This window comes from Sciurus vulgaris (assembly GCF_902686455.1).
Source record: "Sciurus vulgaris genome assembly, chromosome: 11".
Taxonomy (NCBI): Eukaryota; Metazoa; Chordata; class Mammalia; order Rodentia; family Sciuridae; genus Sciurus; species Sciurus vulgaris.
Genome location: NC_136472.1, coordinates 82,890,161 through 82,912,480, shown reverse-complemented (window position 1 = coordinate 82,912,480; position 22,320 = coordinate 82,890,161). Strand labels below are relative to the sequence as shown.

The 22,320-nt window shown below is 36.6% G+C and overlaps 1 protein-coding gene across 10 annotated transcripts; it reads left to right on the top strand.

Annotated features, from left to right (window-relative positions):
* Positions 1 to 15,200: 15,200 nt before the first annotated feature.
* CREBZF (CREB/ATF bZIP transcription factor) lies at positions 15,201 to 20,635 on the top strand. Of its 10 annotated transcripts, none has more exons than XM_079104083.1 (4): positions 15,201 to 16,533; positions 16,745 to 16,822; positions 17,871 to 17,939; positions 19,749 to 20,635. In XM_079104083.1, exons 1-2 carry the CDS (start codon positions 15,470 to 15,472, stop codon positions 16,758 to 16,760), a joined length of 1,080 nt encoding a protein of 359 aa, XP_078960209.1. In that variant the 5' UTR covers positions 15,201 to 15,469; the 3' UTR covers positions 16,761 to 16,822; positions 17,871 to 17,939; positions 19,749 to 20,635. The 10 variants fall into 10 exon arrangements, with proteins under 10 accessions (XP_078960209.1, XP_078960211.1, XP_078960210.1 ...); XM_079104085.1 differs by adding an exon at positions 17,048 to 17,162 and having other exon boundaries at positions 17,871 to 20,635; XM_079104084.1 differs by having other exon boundaries at positions 16,745 to 17,162.
* Positions 20,636 to 22,320: the final 1,685 nt, after the last annotated feature.

The following is a 22,320-nucleotide window of genomic DNA, read 5'->3' as shown; positions in this document are numbered from 1 at the left end:
TTCACCTGACTATGGTGCCCCACAATCCCCTCACCAGGCCCACAAAGGGACTCCTGCCTTTGCTATTTGCCAGGCTATTGCAATTTAATGCTCAAATCCACTCTTATATTTGTCAAATAATTTTCCCCTTTATCTTTAAGGTTTGCTATAGTTTGAATCTTAAATGTCTCTTATAGGTTCATGTGTTAAAGATTTGATCCCCAGGGTGGTGTTATTGAGGGGGAGCTTTTAAGAGGTAGGGTCCAATAGGAGGTCTTTAGGTCATTGGGGGCATGCCTTTGACTCTGATCCTCTTTTGCTCTGCTACATGCTCTCATCATGAAGTGCTGTCTTGCCCCAAAGCAAAAGACCAATCATGGACTGAAACCTCCAAAACTGCCCAAAATAAAAAATTTCTCTTTATAAATTGATTATCTCAGATATTTGTTATAGTGATGGAAAGCTAATTGACACAAGGTTAATCATTACATTATTGTTTGTAATAGCAAAAATTGGAAATAGCTTACATACCATTAAAAAGGAATAGGTTATACTGGGGATATAGCTCAGTTGGTAGAGTGCTTATCTTGCATGCACAAGGTTAACCAAACTTCAGGCTCTTCACACTTTTGGAATACAATGCAACTGTGAAGAAAAAGGAAGCTCCCTGTGTATTGATATAGAATTATCTCTAAGATATATGTAAAAAAGAAAGCAATGGAATGATATATATTATCTTTTCTATAGTGAGGAAAGGAAATAAAATGCAAATATGTTTACTTCCATATGTGTAACATAAATAAATATTGAAGAAAATACTAATGAAAGTTGCAATTAGTGATATTGAAGAGTGTAGGGAATTAAGTGGTAGGGATAGGAGTAGGAAGGAAATTTCTCAATGAATGTCATTTTTATATCATTTAATTATTGAATCATAGGAATATATTACTTGTCCAAAAGATGGTAAAATTCAAAACAAAAAGAAAAGAATCTTCCATATGTTTCTTTAACTTCTCAGTAAGATCTATTTTGGCATAGGCAACTTAAAAGCCTGCAGATTTTCTTCCTGCAAGAACTAGGTAAGGCAAGATGTATTTTGGATAAAGCCAAATATGGCCTGACAGATCTGGGTCAGGCCATTCAGCTGGAAGCTGCTGCTTTCACAAATGTTCAACAGCATATGGTTAGTGATGATATCTTCTTTTACCCCAAATGTGCCTCCCAATGATTAATACTTCTCTCCTAAATTTAAAGACTTGTATGTGTTAGCTTATCTCATGGATTTTCATGTGTCTGTATAAATTTTTAAAGATTTTAGAGGGTCTATTTTCTCATACACTCAGCTGTTAGGTTTTGGGTATTGGTTTGGCACTAAGAAATAAAAAAAAAATGATGGAGGTAGAGTAGACCAAGCTCTACTCATTCATTTAATATTTTGCATTTAATTTAACCAATATTTTTTGAGAGGCTGTTATTGACAGCCTATGCTGAGGGCTGGAATACAATGTGAGCAAGATCTATCCTCACTGAATTTGCATCCTGGTGTGTGAGAAAGACACTCAAGAACAGTATGACATGAAAATATATAGTAGAGTCCCTAATGTAGGAGAGATTAGAGAAAGCTTTTCATAGAAGTTAACTTAAGCTAAAGTCTATGAAACGTGTAATAATTGTCCAAGAGAAGAAGAAAGCACGAGAGTAGAGTAGCTCAGAAACCTTCACAGCATCTCCTATTTCTGGGTAAGAAAATTGCCTTTCTAACAGTCATGCCATCCATGGCTGCAATAATGAGCAGTCACAACAGACTCAAGAGAGTCTCTAGTCAGATTAATCCTATTACACTCACATCCATATTTACCTTAGTCCCTGTCAGAAGTCTGATCCTTCAAAATCTGACTCAATCCTCCCTGCTCTATCTTGTCAAACACTTTCACAGTTTCCCTTGGGAACACAGATCTGTGATGGGCAAACTAGCTGAGGTGTTAGTCCCGTGAGTGAAAGGGTACATTGTCATCAGATTGTCTGGCTTCCAATCCTGATATATACAGGGTGACCTTAAGCAATGTATAACTGGGAAGAGAGGAATGCAGAAAGCTATAACCTTCAATGAATAAGAGATATGAGCAGGTATGAACTTCATGTTGGTGTAACCATACAAAGGAAATACTATCTGAAGGACTTTAGAAAATGGTATTTTTCATGATATTCTCAACAGAATATATTCCACATTGACAAGTAGACTTAAAGAAATCTTAGTAAATTTCATGCACTGATCTTATTGTTAGTTGTAATATTGGCATTGTATGAAAGCTATCATATATATTGAGGCTAAAGTAAAGATAATTGTGCTAATGTTTCTAGGGTCAAAACAGGCATTTAAAATGTTAAATAAAAATAATTTAAAGTCAAAAGCAAATTGAAAATTGTCTAAAACCATGCCAATCTTTTTTTCTTTTAAAAAATATCTATTTCCTAGTTTTGTCAAATAGTTCAATGTTATGAACATTGCTAGAGCCCTCATTGTGGTCTCCACTGAACTGAAGAAGGGCTTCTTGGAGGAAAGACTGATTCCATGTCTGGAATAGGAAAAATTCAAGATGAACCCAACATATCTATTGTGTCAAAAAGTGAACAAACTATCAAAGACTAATACAGTTCTATTAAAAAGACACAGGACTTACATGGAGGGACTCTGCGAAGCCACAGATGAGTAATTTGAGCATCAAAAACAATAGTCACATTGAGTGAAATACACTGAATATTTTAAAATCAGTGAGTTCATTATGAGACACCAAAAATAAAAAAAGGAAAAAGGAAAAAAGAAACAGAAGAAAATTGAACAATAATAAAACAAAACAGAGAGCTCTTTACTCTAAAAATTGGCTATTAAAAGGAATTGAGTATTTTTCCTACTTTTCAAATTTCCTGTAATTTGATGTAATAAAGTATTTGATGAGATACAGTTGCTTTTAATAGAATTCCAGATACTGAAAGTAAAGGAATATGAAATTTTTTAAAAAAAGTCTTTACTTTGTAACTTCTAATTCAACAATTTATTTAGGCTATGGTTATCATTAGTTGAAATCATTGGAAGAAAGGTTAATGAGAAATTGAGAAATTTTGCAATGTCCCCATCTGAAAACATTAATCAACCTTAGCATCACTAAGAACAGGACAGCTAGATATTATGTACTATGATGTGATGTAGCAGCACCTCCCAGGAAATATTCCAAGAAGATTGGTCCTTCGAATATCTAAACCCTATCAGCTAACTTCCTGGTTCAAAAACATGCAGGGGCATGGGAAAAATAAAATGAAACCACAAGAAAATGAACACGCAATTCTAGAATATGTGTCATTCAGCAGGACAATTTTTGACCTGGTTTCAAACAAATGGCAGAGGGGAAAACCAGGGGAGGAATGTTGTTCTAAGTTAAAAACAAAAAACAAAACTTGAGACATAACAAAATGGAATGCATGGAAATGTTTGAATCCCAATTCAGTCACCTGTGAGACAATTGAATGTGAACTAGATTTAAATAACATCAAGAAATTCATAACAGTTTTCTTAATTATAATCATGGCATTGTGATTATAAAAATGAATTTATTTATAGTTAAAGAAATATTAATATGTAGGGACAAATGACATGATGCTTACGTTTTACTTAAAAATATTTCTGCAAAAAAAGGCAGGGCTGTGCAACTATGGAAAAAAATCTTGATAATTGTTCAATCTGCCTGATGGGCTTACAGGGAGTCAGTATGCTATTCTCTATACCTTTGGGTATGATCGAAATTTTTCAGTATTTGAAAAATGAAAAGGACTGGGCTTTCTTTCTTTTCTTTTCTTTTTTTTTTTTTTTTTTTTTTGTATAGGGAATTGACCGATCCAGGGGCACTTGACCACTGAGTCACATCCCCAGCCCTATTTTGTATTTTATTTAGAGATAGGGTCTCACTGAGTTGCTTAGTGCTTCCCTTTTGCTGAGGCTGGCTTTGAACTCTCGATCCTCCTGCCTCAGCCTCCCAAGCCATGGGATTACAGGCATGCACCATGGCGCCTGGCAAGGACTGGGGTTTCTAAAGAAGAGAGGAGAAATGATTTGGACTTGGAAATGGAAAATAAGAGCACCATAGTCCAATTCTGGCTCTGAGGTGCCCACTGTGGGGAGAGATGAAATAATTTCCATTTGAGAAGTGGAGTACTTGCTCTAGAACTGAGAATCTGTTTCTATACTTCCAAATAGCTCGTGCTCAAATTTCTTTTATACCTGTATTACCTTGCCTCATCAAAGCAGTGATTTTTAACATCAGGGGCAACCATTGTAGGATTTAAATTGTTAGGAGGTATACCAGTAATTTGTCATTATTTTATTTGGTTATGAATGCTCGTCATTTTAAAAGCTTATTAAACAAATTCCAGATTACTTCACACAATAGCATAACTCATTCAATTGCATTCAGAAATGCTTTTTTGAGAGAGAGATAAAGGAAGAAAATGCAGTAAGTATATTGAGAACTGCATATAATCCATGCAAATACATAGCTCCTGTAAATATAATCTAGCAGTGTCCTAGATACTGTTAATCCCCCTGATTCTTCAATTTTGTCTGATCCTAAGATTCTCTTAGAGTCCCACTACCCCTTAGAAGTTATGCTTCATGGGTAAACAGGCAAACTACATTAAAATGAGCATTTGACCTCTGCAGTACTTCAGCTGTATCCACTCAGAAAAACCCTACCCCTGATTCAGCTGCATTCTTCATCTCTGTTCCAATTTTTTTTTATGCACCATTTTTCATTTGTTCTAATTAGTTATACATGACAGTAGAATGCATGTTGACACATGATACATAAATGGAGTATAGCTTCTCATTTGGTTGTGCGTGATGTAGAGTTACACAGGCCATGTAATCATATGCACATAGGGTAATAATGTCTGATTCATTTTATTATTCTACACTCTCTTCTCCAATTGTTATAGAAAATCCAATAAATTATGTATTGGTGTCCAATTACTATAAAGTCATGCAGGAGCTGATAGATTGGTACTTATCTCTTTTAATCCCCTTTTAGTGTATTTTCCTATATTGCAGAAACTTAAAAGCTAATACAAAGGCAGGGGTATGGCTCAGTGGTAGAGCACTTTCCTAGCATGCATGAGACCCTGGGTTTGATCCCCAGCCTTACAAAAACTATATTTGCCAGCCTCTTCCACAGCTATATTTGGAAGATTCAAAAGAGGCAAGGACCTTTCCTCCTCCTTTGACTGCTGCTGCCAAGCACATTCTTGGAGTTATTGGGTTTTTCCACAGCAGAATTCCAAAGGATATTCACTAACTTTGTAGAATGTGGTAGCCATCCCCTAAATAGCCCCTAATGATCCTTGTCTCCTAGTGGTCACATTCTTGTGTAGTCCCTTACCTCTGTGAATGCAGTCTGCCTCATGTGACTAATGTAATAATACTGAGGCTAGGTCATAAAAGACATGGCTGCTTCTTCCTTGATCTCTGGAATCATTTGCTCTGGACAAATAAAACCAGCATTAGTGTACAAAATCATACAGCCCTGTGCAGAGGCCCATATGGGGAGGAACTGAAGCCTCTCTCCAGGACCAAGCTGTCACCCCTTGCAGGTGCATCATCTAGCTAACTCCAAGTCAAACCTTCAGAAAACTGGCTGAAGCCAATATCTGACTAAACCTCGTGAGAAAAATCCCAGCATGGCCGAACAAAGCCACTTACAAATTTCTGACCAACAGAAAATGTGAGGTGGCAAATAATTATTGTTGTTTTAAGCTACAAAAACAAATGTTTATTGTTTTATTGTTCTTTATAAGTTTTGGGGAACTTATTTGCTAGCAAGAAATAATTAATACTTAGGGTTGGGAGTTTTGGCAGCATCAGGTTTTCTAATCCCTGGATCACATAATTAAAGCAGAGTGTTCTTGAAGTCAACATTCCAGCTTTTTTTTTTTTTTTTTTTTTTTTTTTTTACCATTTTCTTAGTTGAGACAGAGATAGCAACTCCCAACTGAACCTATTTTGCAGTCCTGTACTGAGAGGCGTTCGTAATCACCCAGCCTATTAACCACTCCTTCAGCTTTTCCAATGACTTTGTAAGAACTTAATTTTCAGTCTTAAATTCCTTTCTACTTAGAACAGCTGGATTAGTTTCTGTTTCCTGCAGTTGAGCACTGAAGGACACAGTCAACACTCAGCTAGATTCTCTGCATTTTGGTCAGTCTCTCCCCATTTCCTTTGACATCTCCCCCCCCCCCCCCCCAACGTGGCTGTTGTAACAAAGAACCAAAAACTAGGTGGCTTTAAACAATAAAAATCTATTTTCTCACAGTTCTGGAGGTTCAAAGTAAAAAACTAAGGTGCTGATCAAAGGCTGTACTCTGATGTCCTGATGACTTTAGGACAGAATTCTTCCTTGCCTCTTTCAGCTTTGGGGTTTGCTGGCAATTCTTGGCGTTCCTTGGCTTGTAGATCCATCCCTCCAGACACACATCACCCTTTCCTCAGGTATCTGCACATCCCCTTCCTTCTGTGTTTGTCAGTCTCCACATTTCTTCATCTTACAAGGACACTTGTCACACTGGCTTACCCTAATGACCTCATTTTAACTTTTTTATTTTATAAAAGCCAAATTTGCAAATAAAGTCACATTTCAAAGTACTGGGGATTAAGATTTCAGCATATCATTTTGGGAGGACACAATTCAAGCCTATCTTCTTCATTCTCAACTGACAACACCTTCTCCTAATCCATTAAAATAGCAACACAATTAGGCATTGTCTTTTGGTATTCCAACTGCAAATTGTATGTATGCATGTTTCAAAGAATGAGTTGACATTCTTTTCCCATTGTTGGAAAAATCTATGTTTAAAGAACTAAAGAACTAAAACTCTGCCAGGCATGGTGGTGCATGCTTGTAATCCCAGTGGTTCGAATTACAAGTAGGCTGAGGCAGGATTACAAATTGGAGGCCAGCCTCAGCAACTCAGTGAGATCCCATCTCTAAAGAAAATATTAAAAAGGGGTGGGGATGTGGCTCAGTAGTTAAGCACCACTGGGTTCATCCTCAATAACAAACAAACAAGAAAACAAACAAAACAAAACAAACAACAAAAACAACTAAAAATGTTACAGGAAGAAAAAACTGTTCCGTGTGTTAAGGAAAAACAAAGAAATCTGAAGAGAAAAATATAACACTTACCCTCTACATGTCTTACATTAGTTTTCATTTTGTCTTACACACTTGCTAGAAACTAGGATTTTTTTTTCCTCTTCAGAGCTGCAATGAAATGTTTGCGTATTTGTAAACATAATTCACTAAGGTGCAGATAATATGCATAGAAAGACCTTATATGATTTCTCTTCTTGCGCACTCTGCTCCAACAATTTTGTCTTCACTTCTGAACACATGATTAAAGATTCAGCCTAAATGTTAACTTCAGGAAACACTCCATTAACCACCCAAACTAAAATAACCATAGATTCATTTTTAATCCTATAACTTTCAAAATTCTCTGCATCAAATTTGTATTAGCTTACTACTTTCTCATTCACTTATTAATTGACTTCTCCCTCTATAGCATCTACCCCAAAAGAACTTTATCAACTATGTTTGTAATGATATCCACAATGCTTATCATGAAATCTAGTTCAAGGTAGATTCTGTGTGTGTGTGTGTGTGTGTGTGCCCGCGCGCGCGCACGCGTATGCCTGCACTTGTGTTGACTGCAAAAAAAAATGATATTTTCCCTACATTTGGTCTTGCAATTCTAGACACATGTGGCACACTGTAGATACTAGAGACAAAGTTTTTCATAATCTTTATTTGGCTATGGGGAGCTGTCTTTCTGCAGTGCATAAGGTTATATAGTTTTAGTTTCTCTCACAATAATCTAAAGCTAGTGAACTTCACAGAATTTCTACCTTGCTCTCTTCGTTTCTGTTCTCCAAAGACTTAAAGTGTAGTTGAATCCTGACTCATGCTGCAGGTCATTTAATACAATAAGTAACCATTCATATTTGTAAAACCTTTATGTAATGTTCTTAGATGGGCAGAATTACTATTGTCAAAATGATCATACTACCAAAAGTGTTATGCAGATTCAATGCAATCCTTATCAAAATACCAATGACTTCGCAGAAGTAGAAAAAAAAAAGTCCTAAAGTTCGCTTGGAAGAATAAAAGACCCAGAATAGCCAAAGAAGTCCTGAGCAAGAAGAGTGATATATGAGGCCTCACAATACTTGATATCAAATTATACTACAAAGGTATTTGCATCAAAATAGACACAAAGACCAATGGAATAGAATAGGAAACAGACAAACCTACATAGATACCGTCATCTAATACTCAAGAAAGCCACACACAAAAATATATGTTGGAGAAAAGACAGCCTTTAAAACAAATGGTGCTGGGTAAACTGAAAATCCATATGTAGAAGAATGAAACTAGATCCCTACTTATCATCCTGCACAAAAGTCCACTCAAAGTGGATCAGAGACCCAGGAGTTAGACCAGAAATATTGCAAGTGCTAGAAGGAAACATGGGCTCAGCACTCCAACATATTGACCCCAACTTCTTTAACAAGATCCTTAAAGCTCAAGAATTAAAACAATGAACAAATGGGACAGCATCGAATTAAAGAGATTCTGCACAGCAAAGGAAACAAGAGCATGAAGAGAGAGCCTAAAGAATGGGAGATCTTTGCTAGCTGCTCCTCTGACAGAGGATTAGTATCTAGAATATGTAAAGAACTCAAAAAATTTAACATGAAAAAAGCAAATATCCCAATTAATAAATAATAAATTAATAAAACACTAATAAATGGGGAAAAACACTTCTCAAAAGAAGAAATACAAATAGTGAACAAGTATATGAAAAAATGTTCAACATCCCTAGCTATCAGGTGTTGGAAGCCATGTATGAACTATGGATTTTGTTTGAGCCATTAAGGCAGGAAAGCTACTTTTCTGGTACTCCTGGATGAAATTCCCTGGTTGGAGAAAGCCCAGATCATGTTGGCGCCCTGCCTTAGCTCACAGCCCCAGGTTCAAACACAGTTGCCCAGAGATAGGGGTAACCTACCAAGCACCAAATACCCTGTTTTTCCTGAAGAAGCTCCTTACTGAGTCCCTGTGGAATGTACCATTATAAATAAAGCATTCGTGGTCTTTTTTCTTTGTTAGGATCAGACCCATCAGGTCCTTGCTTTTAATATATTCCTGGTCTTCCATACTTATTTCATAATACTGCTTTCATAGCTTTTATTTCACAGTCAACCCACACCTCTGATGGTTACCCACTTCCTCCCCACTCAGGATGTGGAAAATCAGGCAAGTGCAAGTCAAAACTACATTGAGATTTAATCTCACTCCAGTCAGAATTGTAATCCTCAGGAATATAAATAGTAATAAATGCTGGTGAGGAAGTGGGGGAAAAGTACACTCATACATTATTGGTGGGACTGCAAATTAGTAAAATCACTCTGGAAAGCAATATAGTGATTCCTAAAACAAAAAACAAACAAACAAACAAAAAACAAAACAAAACTAGAAATGGAACCACCATACAACCCAGTATTTCATTCCTAACTAAAATCAGCATGCTATAGTGGTACAGGTACATCAAATTTTATAGCAGCACAATTTACAATAGTCAAGTTATGCACCAACCTAAATGCCTGTCAACAGATAATGGATAAAGAAAAAGTGGTACAAATACACAATGGAATATTATTCAGCCATAAAGAAGAATGAAATTATGGCATTTGCTGATAAATGGATGGAACTGGAGACTAGCTGCTGGGTGAAATAAGCTGATCCCCCAAAACCTAGAGGTTGATTGTTCTCTCTAATATGAGGATGCTGACTCACAATGGGGGGTGAAGGAGAGGTTCACTTGATTGGATAGGCGGAGTGCCGGAAGAGAGAGGAATGGGAACGGGAGAGACAGCAGAATGAGTAGGACATCACTTCCCGTGTTCACATGTGAATACACGACCAGCGGAACCCCACACCATGTACAACCACAAGAGTGGGAAGTTCTATTCCATATATGTATGATATGTCAAAATACATTCTAATGTCATATATAATGAAAAAGAACAAATTGAAAAATCCTGTGATGATTCCAGAGGAAGAAAAAGCATTATATATACATGATGGAGTTCTACTTAGCCATAAAGAAGAAAATTATGGCATTTTTTGGTAAATGAATATAATTAGAGAATATTATGCTAAGAGAAATAAGCCAGACTCAGAAAGTCAAGGGTCAAATGTTTTCTTTTTCTTTCTTTCTTCTTTTTTTAATGGACACAATACCTTTGTTTTATCTATTTACTTTTATGTGGTGCTGAGGATCAAACCCAGGGACTCACAGGTGCTAGGCAAGCACTCTACCACTGAGCTACAATCCCAGCCCCAAATGTTTTCTTTGTTATGTAGAAGTTAGACCAAAATAAGGTGAAGAAGTAGGTCAGCAGGTGGGTGGTGATTACCATGAAATTAGAAGGGAGATAAGTGGAGCAGAGGAAAGGGATTGAGTAGGAGGGAGGAAGGATGGGAAAGGGGAGAAACTGAAGAATGGAATGAACCAAATTATGCTATGGACATATGCGAATAACCCACAGTGGATTCACCTTAATGTGTATCTATCAAGCACTAATTTTAAATAAATAAATAGAAGGAAGACCAGTAAAGTAGAGGAAGGGGGATAGAAGTGGGAAGGAGGGAAGGGAAAGAGGAAGTACTGGGGACTGAAGTGGAGGAAATTATATTCCAGGCATGTAAGATTATGTCAAAATGAGCTCCAATATTATGTATAACTGTTATGATTTCAATATGAGGTGTCCCCTAAAAGCTCATGTGTGAGACAATGCAAGGAAATTTAGAGGTGAAATGATTGGTTTGTGATAGTTTTCACCTAAATCAGTGTATTAATCCCTGATAACTGTAGGCAGGTGAAGTTTGGCTGGAGGTGAGTCACTGGGGTGTGACTTTGGGGTATATGTTTTGTCCTTGAAGAGAAAAGTCTTTCTCTTCTTCCTGGTACCATGTCCTGAACCTCTTTCCCCCACCATTCTCTTTCACCATGATGTCCTGCCTCACCCCAGACCCAGAGCAATGGAGTTAGCCATTTATGGATTTAAACCTCTGAAAATGAGAGCCAAGTAAACTTTTACTTCTCTAAAATTGTTCTTGTCAGGTCTTTTGATCACAGCAGTGAAAAAGCTCACAAAAACAATAACTATAATACACCAATAAAAACATAAAAAAAGAAAGGGAAACATTCAAATATAATGAAAGAAAGATGTTTGTGGTTTTAGAAAAACTCAGTAAAGTCACTTCTTCTTATACAAAAAGCCTAATTTAAGCCAAAGTGCTCAAAAGGCACCACTGTTTACATGGGCTGAAGTGAAACCTGGTAATGACTAATTTAAACAATCACAGAAAGTTTTTTTTAAAAGTTCTATGTAAAATACAAGTAGAAGCCTGTTTCTTAGACTGATAAAAATACCCATCTCAACAGTTAGTTATGCGCGACATTTCTGCTAAAATCAGAAATAAGACAAGAATGCTGGTTATCGACATTATTATTTAACATCAACCTGAAAGTGTTATTTCATTTTTGGTCAAGATAAGAAAATAGTACTAAAAAGGAGGGAAATCTCCATTCTATATAATAAGGCCATATTATTATCTTCCAGAAAAATTTGAATAAATATGTTGAAAATAAAAACTACTGAGAGAGTTTGGTGAGGGAGTCAATTAAAAATTTGACAAAAAGTTAAATACCTTTCCTATACAATAACCACCATTTAGAAAATGGAAAGGAAGAAAAAAAATTTATCCAGTAGCAAAATTTTCATAACTTAACTGGAAAAAGAAATGACTAAATGTAATGCAATCTCCATGAAAATTCTAGAATTTTTTTTTTTTTTTAACTTGAAACCGGAAGTAATGTGGAGGAATAAATATTCAAGTACAGTTAGAAAACTCTGAGAAAGTAAAAGTGTTTAACAGAGAGACTTGCTGGAAGCATTAAAATATAAAACTATTGGAGCAATTTCACTTCCAGAACTGTTGGACTGATCAATGAAATTAAAAAGACCAGAAATAGATCCAACTGTGTAAAAGAATTCAGTATGTGAAATATACATTGGGAAATTGATGAGGCAAGTCAGGAATCATAAATTTTCTTGTGGGAGATAACTTTTCGAAAAGTCATATTTCTACCTCATATTTTATAACTGATACATTTCATTTAGATTTTTTTTTTTTTTTTTTTTTTGGTACCAGGGATTGAACCCGGGGACACTTAACCACTGAGTCACATCCCCAGCCCTTTTTTGTATTTTACTTAGAGACAGGGTCTCACTGAGTTGCTAAGTGCCTCTCTAAGATGCCGAGGCTGGCTTTGAACTGAAGATCCCCAGCCTCAGCCTCCTGAGCCACTTCACCTGGCTCATTTAGATCTTAATGAAATAACTACCATGATAAAACTTCTGCTAAAATATAAACAACTAAAGAAGTGCTAAAATATAGATAAATATTAGTATTATTTAGGCTAATAAAGCTGTTAGGAAGTCATGAAGAAAATTTTGAGAGGGACTATTTAAAAATACAGCCTATTGTAAAAGCAAGCAATTTATCATGCCACCTGCAGTCAATAGTAAACTGGACAAAAATTTTGGACCATATAAGAGACAATGGGATGCTTTCCTTATGAAAAAAATAGTTCATATAAATCAAGAAATAAAAGACAAATTATGTTTCTTAAAAAATATTTTCCCCATTTAACAAAAAAGTATGGATGAACTGACATGCCATTCATATTAGAAGTACATTGAGTATGTGAAAAATATACAATTTTCCATAATAAACTCAAATTCACACAAAAGTATACCATTTTTATGTTAAGGTAGATTGACACATTAAAAAAGAATAAATCCACTGTCATTGAGTGGGTTGGGAACTAAATATTTTCTTATATCATTGGTGAGAGATACGTTTATGGTAGGTAATAAGGGTCTATGTATAAAAATTGTGCACAGGAATTCTACTTCTAAGACTTTATCCAGGAGAGTTATTGGAAAAGTAAACTAATGTGCTTGCACAAAATTTCAGTGTGGTTTATAATGGTTAAGAATGCAATACAATGTATATTTATGATTACACAAATGGTATGACTCTACTTCATGTACAACCAGAGAAACAAGTTGCACCCCATTTGTTTACAATGAATCAAAATAAATAAATTATAAAAAAGAATGCAGTACAACCTCAATGTTATGAATGATTGAATGAAAGTTCATTCATTTCATGAAAAGTTCATGAAATGAAATTCTAGATAGATAATTAAAATACACACCTAGATCTGTATTTATTTATATTTATTTATTTGTATGGAAGATGTCCACAATATGTTCATGCCAAAATAGTGAGTTCAAGGAAATAAAACAAGGTGCATTTGTACATAGAAAACCTTAGTGGATACTAAAATTCTAAGAATTGTTATTTTGGGGTAGATTGTGAGTAGCATATTTCTAACTATTTATTCATTCCTGGCCTATCTAAATCTTTTGCCATGATCATTATAACCAGAAAAAATATAAACAAAACAACTGTGAAGGAGAAAGTCAGGAGGAGAAGGAGAAAAGACCATTTTCTGGGAGGTTTACTGTTGCTTCAGGTACATTTTCCTCTTCTGAAGCTGTATTTAAAAACACATTTAAAAATCACCTTGAACTTGTGCTGTTCTACTTTAGCAAATCCTTTCCTAATGAGAAGGTTAAGAAGGATAAGGCAGCTTTTTATTTATTCTTCCAGATAACATAGGTCACATTTATTTTTGCCGCTGGCGTTATTGTATTCAGGAAAACTTTAGTGTTAGTCCTTCAGTCAAGGATAGTCCTGGGTTGGGGAGATAGCTCAGTTGGTAGACTACTCTCCCAGCAAGCACAAGACCCTGGGTTCAATCCCCAGCACCGCAAAAAAAAAAAAAAAAAAAAAAAAAAAAAAAAAGATAGTCCTTCCTCTTTCATTCATTCAACAAATATTTGTTGAAGCTTATGCTGTGCCAGGCACATTTCTGGATATTTGGGATTTCTCAGTATACAGCTTTCCAGCAACTTGCTTTTATAGAGCAGATACTACTTTTATAAAGCTGTTACCTTATCCTTTAAGACTTAAGAACTAGAAAAGAGGTTAAAATTTTTATGTGCGCTTTACATGTGAACAAAGGAACGTTTCTTTCTCTTTTTTACTTGGACTGCCAGGAAGCTCAATTTATTTTGAGTCCAAATAGAGTAACTGTGTGAGGTCTGGGTCCTTTCTATTCTGATACTAATTTTTCCTTCTTTTCTAAACCCTTATCTGCATAGTTTATCTACATTTTTATTGACTTTTAAAAAAAATGTGAACTGTTTTGTTTCACCTCTATTCTAATGTATTTATAAACTGCTTCAAGTCTTAAATCTCTTGTGAAGCAGGATAAAAAAGCACCATCATGGGGGAATAAACCTAGAATGTGGTGTATTATTCAAAACTGCTAATATGATCTCTTCAAAACGACAATATTAAGAAAAACTAAAAATATAAGGGGACTTGTTCAAGTTTAAGAAATGAAAACAAAACAAACCTCCAACTAACTAAATGCAGTAACTCCTGATTAGATCCTGGCTCAAAAGCAAGTATCTACTATACGGAATTATTCTGACAACAACTGAATATGGACCGTGTAATTAGATAATGCTAGTAAATAATTGTTAATTTTCTCAGAATTTGATTAATAACATTATGATTATGAAGGAGAATGTTCTTATTTTTAGAGACGTCTACTTAAGTATTTTGGGGTGTGGTGTCCTGTGTGCAATTTAGGGATGATTCAGGGGAAAGATATTATGTGTGTGTGTATATATGTGTGTATATATATATATATGAATATATGAATATATACATATATATTGCTTATAAACATTTATGTGTAGATAAGTCGAATATGACAATACGTTGAGAGTTAAATTGTCGAGTCTGGGAATTGGGAAGCACTATTGAAATAAGGAAGGATAAATCTGGGGCTTATTGTTTTTACCGCTGTTACTATGACATCACCAGAAAGCTAGAATTACTGCCGCTCCAAAACACCACGAACTCTCGCGATACTACAGCCTGTAGGCGCGCGAAATGCGGTAGGAGGGGTGGAGAGAGCGACTAACTTCCGGCCTGGCCGTTGTCTGGTGGCGCGGTCGAGTCATCGCTGGGCCTCGCCGCTTGGTTGTTCCATCCCTCCCCCCCGCCCCGGCGCGGGGGGTCAACCGGCCAAGCGAGGCAGAAGGCGACTCGGGTCTTTCCTATCATTTCGTTTTGGCCCCCGACCCGTCTACAACGCTGGGGCCTGGAGTCCTTGGGGCCCGCGAGGCCCGGTCTGAGGGGCCTGGGCCTACGTCGGCCCGCCGCGGGGCCCCATGAGGCATAGCCTGACCAAGCTGTTGGCAGCCTCGGGCAGCGGTTCCCCAACTCGCAGTGAGAGCCCGGCGCCGGCCGCTACCTGTTCGCTGCCCCCGGACCTGACCCGGGCGGCAGCAAGGGAGGAGGAGACGGCGGCGGCCGGATCGCCCGGCCGCAAGCAACCGCACCGAGACGAGGGCGAGGTGGAGGCCGGGAGGGGGAGCCGCGGCGGCGTGGCCGTGCGCGCGCCCTCGCCCGAGGAGATGGAGGAAGAGGCTATTGCCAGCGTCCCCGGGGAAGAAACGGAGGACATGGACTTTCTGTCTGGGCTGGAACTGGCGGATCTACTGGACCCCAGGCAGCCGGACTGGCACCTGGAACCCGGGCTCAGCTCGCCTGGGCCTCTCTCCTCGTCTGGCGGAGGCTCCGATAGTGGCGGCCTGTGGAGAGGGGACGATGACGACGAGGCTGCGGCCGCTGAGATGCAGCGCTTTTCTGACTTGCTCCAGAGGCTGTTAAACGGTATCGGAGGCTGCAGCAGCGGCTGTGACAGTGGCAGCGGGGAAAAGAGGCGGAGAAAGTCCCCAGGAGGAGGCGGTGGCGGCAGCGGCAACGGCAACGACAACAACCAGGCGGCGACAAAGAGTCCCCGGAAGGCGGCGGCGGCCGCTGCCCGTCTTAATCGGCTAAAGAAGAAGGAGTACGTGATGGGGCTGGAGAGTCGAGTCCGGGGTCTGGCAGCCGAGAACCAGGAGCTGCGGGCCGAGAATCGGGAGCTGGGCAAACGCGTCCAAGCACTGCAGGAGGAGAGTCGCTACCTACGGGCAGTGTTAGCCAACGAGACTGGACTGGCTCGCTTGCTGAGCCGGCTGAGCGGCGTGGGACTGCGGCTGACCACCTCGCTCTTCAGAGACTCGCCCGCCGGTGACCATGACTACGCTCTGCCGGTGGGAAAGCAGCAGCAGGACCTGCTGGAAGAGGACGACTCGGCGGGAGGAGTGTGTCTTCATGTGGACAAGGATAAGGTGTCGGTGGAGTTCTGCTCGGCGTGCGCTCGGAAGGCGTCGTCTTCTCTTAAAATGTAGGGTCAAGTAATCTGCTCTTTATCCGCGTTTACCCCTTTCAACTCCCTTACACCATGTAAAACACCTTAGTGGGACATCTTCACTGGACACATTACAGAGGAGGAAAAAAAGTAATAATGAATCTTTTAAGTGTTTAGCTAAAAGCATGAATGTGACACTGTAACCAACTCCTAATGATAACCTGTGACTATTAAATCTCTCTGACAGTTTCTTTTTTAGGTGATTTCCTTCCTGCCAGGCTCCGTTGTAGGGGTTACAGAACAGTCGTTCCCGCCTCACAACCTGGTAAGGATCCATCTCTTCACGTAACGCTCATGCTCTGCTGCTTAGTCTACTTTAATGGGCAACATCTCAATTTGTGTGTGTGTGTGGTTTTTTTTTTCCTTGTTTGGAAGGTGGGAGGGGTATCTAATTTGGGCCCTGTCCACCCTGGAAACAGACTTGTGCTGGTCAATGTATTTAAGATGCTTCTTCTGGTTGAAATAGCTGTTAATGTGTCCCCTTGTTCAGACTTGCGTGTACCTAGCTCTTCTGTCCCCAGTGTGGACATGGCCTTGGATGACATCGGTTCCAACTGTACACTGAAACCTGCTTATAGAGATACAGTTTGGAGACAGTGAAACAGGTGAAGTTGAATGGAAGTTCCGAGTTGTACAAGGTGCAAATTGGAATTCCAAATTTAGAGCAACTTTTCAGAGGTTGACAATAAATACTTGAGGCATGCACAAATGTGGTAGCTTTTTTTGCTGGAGATGACAGAAATCTCTTAGATGTTCAAGAATGCCTTTTAGTTTTCAGTAGAATATATAGAACTACAATCTATTTAGATACTGATTTTAATCACTCACTATTAGAGAAGTTGGAAATTAACATACTTCTGTGTTTTAATTAATTGGATGAAGAATAAGAATGGTTAATGAAATGTTTTTTTGAGGACCAGCACAGTGATTATCCTATCACTGTGTATGAATAAATTGTTGAACGCCTTTATTTTTGTTGTATTAAAATTTTAGATTAAATTTTTGTATGTATGATTAGATATTGAAGGTTGTGAAATGTGAATGAAAAAGTGTAAAGTGAGGCTTCACAAAGAATCTTACTCTCTATTTGAAAAGTATTTACTATATTTAAAAATACTTTTTAAAATTGAGTGGTTCTGGCCACTTCATGATATGATTGATGCTATTTTTCCAAAGAAGGAACGTATTCTTTCCTTGAAGTACTCTTAACTATTGATGTCCTTGAGTGTAAGAGGCAATAAATTCTTTGTGAAACATCACTGTTTGATAAAGTATATACGTATTTAGCATCCTTGTTTTTCTTTGTGCTAAAGTGGATACAGCTGTTGGGGCAGAAGAGACGGGACCAGCTGCTGGCCACATTTCCTGCTTTATTTTAAAAGGTAGTATAAGAAATGAGGAAAAAGAGGTAACATCAGGGCTTCTGCTGTCTTTTATTTTTAAAATGTTCATAATTAAAAAGTATTTTCCAGCAGTCCAAAGATGTAAGTTATCTTCCACATGTTTTATTTTGTTGTTATTTGGTTATGAAAATGGACTCTTTGTTCTTGCACAACTGTAAATGTTTTGTTGCTAGATAATACAATTTGAGACCTATATTGGTCTCTGGTTTCCAGTGCATCACAGCATATTTTGTAAAATCATCTACTGCACTTCAGCATGAATGGGTAGTAGCCAAACTTACAACCTGGAGTAATGAACCTGCTTATACAAGGGCAGGGGCAAGCCCCTCACAATGCAGCTGCATGGATTTTTAGTGCCTACTGAATTTTTTATATATGTGTGTGTATATATATATGTATATATATATACACAAGTATGCAAGTGTATATATATATACATATATATGTACACACAGACACACACACACAACATATATATATAAACCAAAAGTAATTGGAAAAGATTATTTGAAATGACTAATTTGTGCTATCTTTATGAAATATGTTAAATGTAGCTTTTTGAAAGAGAAGCCTTGAATTGAAATTTAACTAATACTTGAACATTTTTGTATATATTTCTTTGTATATAATTTTGTGCAGTACCAATGACAAAAATATGGTGTCATAATAAAACCAGGTTTGTTGATCTTTCAGTTATGGGCTCAAAGAATTTATTCATCTCTAACATGACATTGGAAAATAATGAATGAATAGGAAAAAAAATGATTGTTGTTAATGCTGACTGTGGGTCTTAATCAAAAGGTTCTGGAAGCAGTAAGTTTGTTTTTCTAAAAATTATACCATTCCCTTGGAATATTTTCTTCCTAACATCCGTGCTTTGCATTATTTGAAGTTGGGGTCCGGGGAGAAACAGTAGTCAAAGCTTTCTGAATGGATGTTTTGAAATTCCGAGTATAGATTTTTAGAATGTCATTTTATAAATGGCAGTTTGGGGAATTACTTGATTAAAAACTTTTAAAAATGAAAAGATTAGGTTGGCCTATTTTTAAAGCTGCTTTGTTAGGTTTCTTGTGTTTTATTAACTGTCTTTTCTCAGTTTCCATTTCATTATTTCTTTTCTAGTTTTGGTGACTTAGTGATTTTTGTCATTTTTTACATCAACTCATGGTCTTGTTTTTACATGGTAATTGCATGTATTTAGGACCTATCTAACAGGGCTTTAAATAAATTTGGTCATATTTATGTGTAAGCACATTTTACTGTAAATGTTTGGGTTTCTGAATTTACAACAGATGTTTATTTGAGTATGTAGTAAACAGTATCTTGAAGTGTCCTATTCACTACTTGTTAATTAAAAAGTTATGATTAATATGAAACTTGTGTTCTGAATGATTAGTATTTGGATAAAGGAGATTTCTGGAATATAAAATAATTGTTTTGACATTTTCAGGTTTGGTTATGTTTAATGTTTAGTATTTGGGGAACTTGTTTTCCTTTTTTCTTTTTCTTAATTGTGCTTCTATGGTAAAATGATACAGACTAGACTAAAAATGTAACTCTTGAATACTTGTCTTCCTATGGTGGCAGGAATTCATACATTAATTGAACTAACACATCATATTGACCTACTATTTCTATCATATTGTCTTACTGTTTTCTGCACTTCCTTGACCAAACTTAACTAAAATGTAGTCACACCTGATATATCCAAAGAAGTGTTCAAAATATTTTAAGTATTTGTGCATTTTATAATCACTAAATTAATCTCTCTCTCTTCTCTTTAAACAGCTTAGCAGTATCTGCAAAAACGAATCTTTTCCTACAACCTGTTAACTGACTGGACTGATGGTAACAAAGTAATTGTGGGAGCCATGTCGGTCAAAAATTTGGCATCTGCTGAAAAAAAATGAATGCCATTTTCAAGTTCCCAAATTACTTCTATACTGATTTCACTTTCCAGAAATGGAGATATGAAAAGATTCTCTGGAATGCTTGAAAGACTTAATAGAAATAATGAGACTAAGTTAATTTTGGAACGAAATTATACTTTTCTTTTTTGGGAGTGATACTCAGTTCTTTGCATACCTTTTAAACATTGTAACCATTGGAGAAGAGAATTATATTATTTCATCAAGAAATATATTAGTTTCTTTACATAATCAAGAGCACATTCTATGGAATTACATGTAGTGGACTAGAACTACTTAAACAGGCCATCAGTGATTACAAAGCATATAACGAATTTGTATTTATTTCCTGGAACATAAGATCTAATTTGGAGGACAGACATCTTGCTGAGTAGAATATAAAAGTTAATGTAAAGTTCTAAACTATAAAGGGTAGCCTTTTTTTAAATAGATACATTGATTTGTCTGTAAATTTTGAAAAAGTCAATGATGACAAAATGTATGGGTAGTTAATTGCAATTTAGGGTAACACTAGGATGTGTGGATTCTGAGATTTTGGATTCTTGAGCTTTGAGTACTTAACACTTTTTTTGTTTTTGAATATTTTGAGGTTACTGATGAGTTTTACTGTTTTATATTAAAATCTTTAGTGTTATATAAGGGCTTTAGTGTTCTGGATAATGGGAGTGGCCTTTTTGTGGCATATGGTTGTTTTAATCAAATATTTTTCTGGTTTATTGTAAGTATGAAAAAAACTCAAAAACTCTGGATTGTTTTATCTCATTTTTGTTGGTTTATGTTAACACATTTCTTCACCTGGTCTAGACTGTCATTTTAATGACTCAGGAAGTGTGTAGATGATAGAAGAGGGAGAGGGCAGGAGATAGGCTCTTATTTCACAATAGCTTTGAAATTGGCTTTTGTATGGTATTATTCAAAATGGATTGTCTACTTAAGTTTCGCAAAATCTAAATATATTTAGTGCCTGTAAAGCCAAGCAGTAAAAATCATTCCCACTCTTATGCAAGTGGCTAGTGCTCCTACAGGACCTAAAGGTTTAGGTGCCAATACTTTTTGGTGTAGCATAAATACCTACTATTTCAATGAAACACTTTTAAACTGAATGATTCACCAATAATAAGTAATTATCTTTTTAATATATAGTTCAGCATTTTGAAGATAAATTCAGTATTTCGCCATATTAATTTGACGAGTAGGTAGTGAGATACATGTCACTATCAATACAGTTTTGAGACCCTCCTAAATGTTCATATTTTTTGTTTTTCTGAGCTTTCCCTCCCACATTCTTGTTTCATTTAGTTACCATCTAAGCCAGGGGTCCAAAAGGGAAGGTTGGTCTTCCATTAGAAACTTTAAGAATGCTGTTTGGTCAGCACAGTATTTTTCATATTTGAAGTTGAATATGTTTATGTGTAGTTAAAATATTCAGTCACTCACTCCCTCTTTATAACATACTGATTTTTTTGTTGACCTAAAAATTTTTTGTTGCTCAGTTTTCATAAAAATCAATTTTCACCAAAGTCTAGTCACTAATTATTTGGGACATTGTGTAATTCTGTTAATATAATTTGAATTTTATTGATAGCCTTCCTTTCCTTAGAATGTGCTTCCAAATTGTTTCTTTCATGTGTTCCCATGAGGTCAATTTCCTAAACCACTCTGACTCTTCAATGTTTACAAAATATGTTTAGTATAAACCCTTCAAAGCCATGTAACTATACAAAGTGAATTGTAGAAGATTTTAAATAATCTGACAAGACATATGAAGAACTACCTTCCTGATGAAGGCAGTGTTCTTTAGATCTTAGCTATAAGTTTACTTAAGTTGTAAAGCAGCTCACAGCAGGGTCACGTGTCATATCTGCCTTATGAACAAAAATTCTGGCAGATGTGTAGCAATAGACTAAACATACTTTATTGCCTATGTTGCCCATTTCTTTTAACTGAAAAGATTTGAGAAATAATGTAGCACAGGACAGATGTTAGAAATCTTTTTTGATTACAGAAACCATTATTAATGATTATATATACCCATTTATAGGTGGTATACTAGGGTGTATTTAACAGTTAAAAATAGTAAGGAAATGATTTGTAATAAACAATATAGGGTTATCTAAGTTAAGAAGTCTTGAGTAATTTGGATTTATTTTTGAAGCATGGAATTTTAATTATTTTTACTGTGATAGAACTCTGCTTTAAAAGTGATAGAATGCAGATAAAATGGAGAACTTGAATCAAAGAACTTTTACTCTTGATATTTTAGCTTGTAAAAGAAGTAGGTAATTTATTTTGACTTTTAAGTTTTATATATGTACATTTTTTTCTCTCCAGTCTTTTTTTTTTTTTTGGGTACTGGGGGTTGAACTTGGGTACTTTACCACTGAGCCACACTAGCCCTTGTTTTCAATAATTTTGAGAAAGGGCCTCCTTAA

What these genes read in the sequence shown, in the direction of transcription:
- CREBZF (XM_079104083.1), top strand. Translation starts at nt 15,470, where the DNA reads ATGAGGCATAGCCTGACCAAGCTGTTGGCAGCCTCGGGCAGCGGTTCC.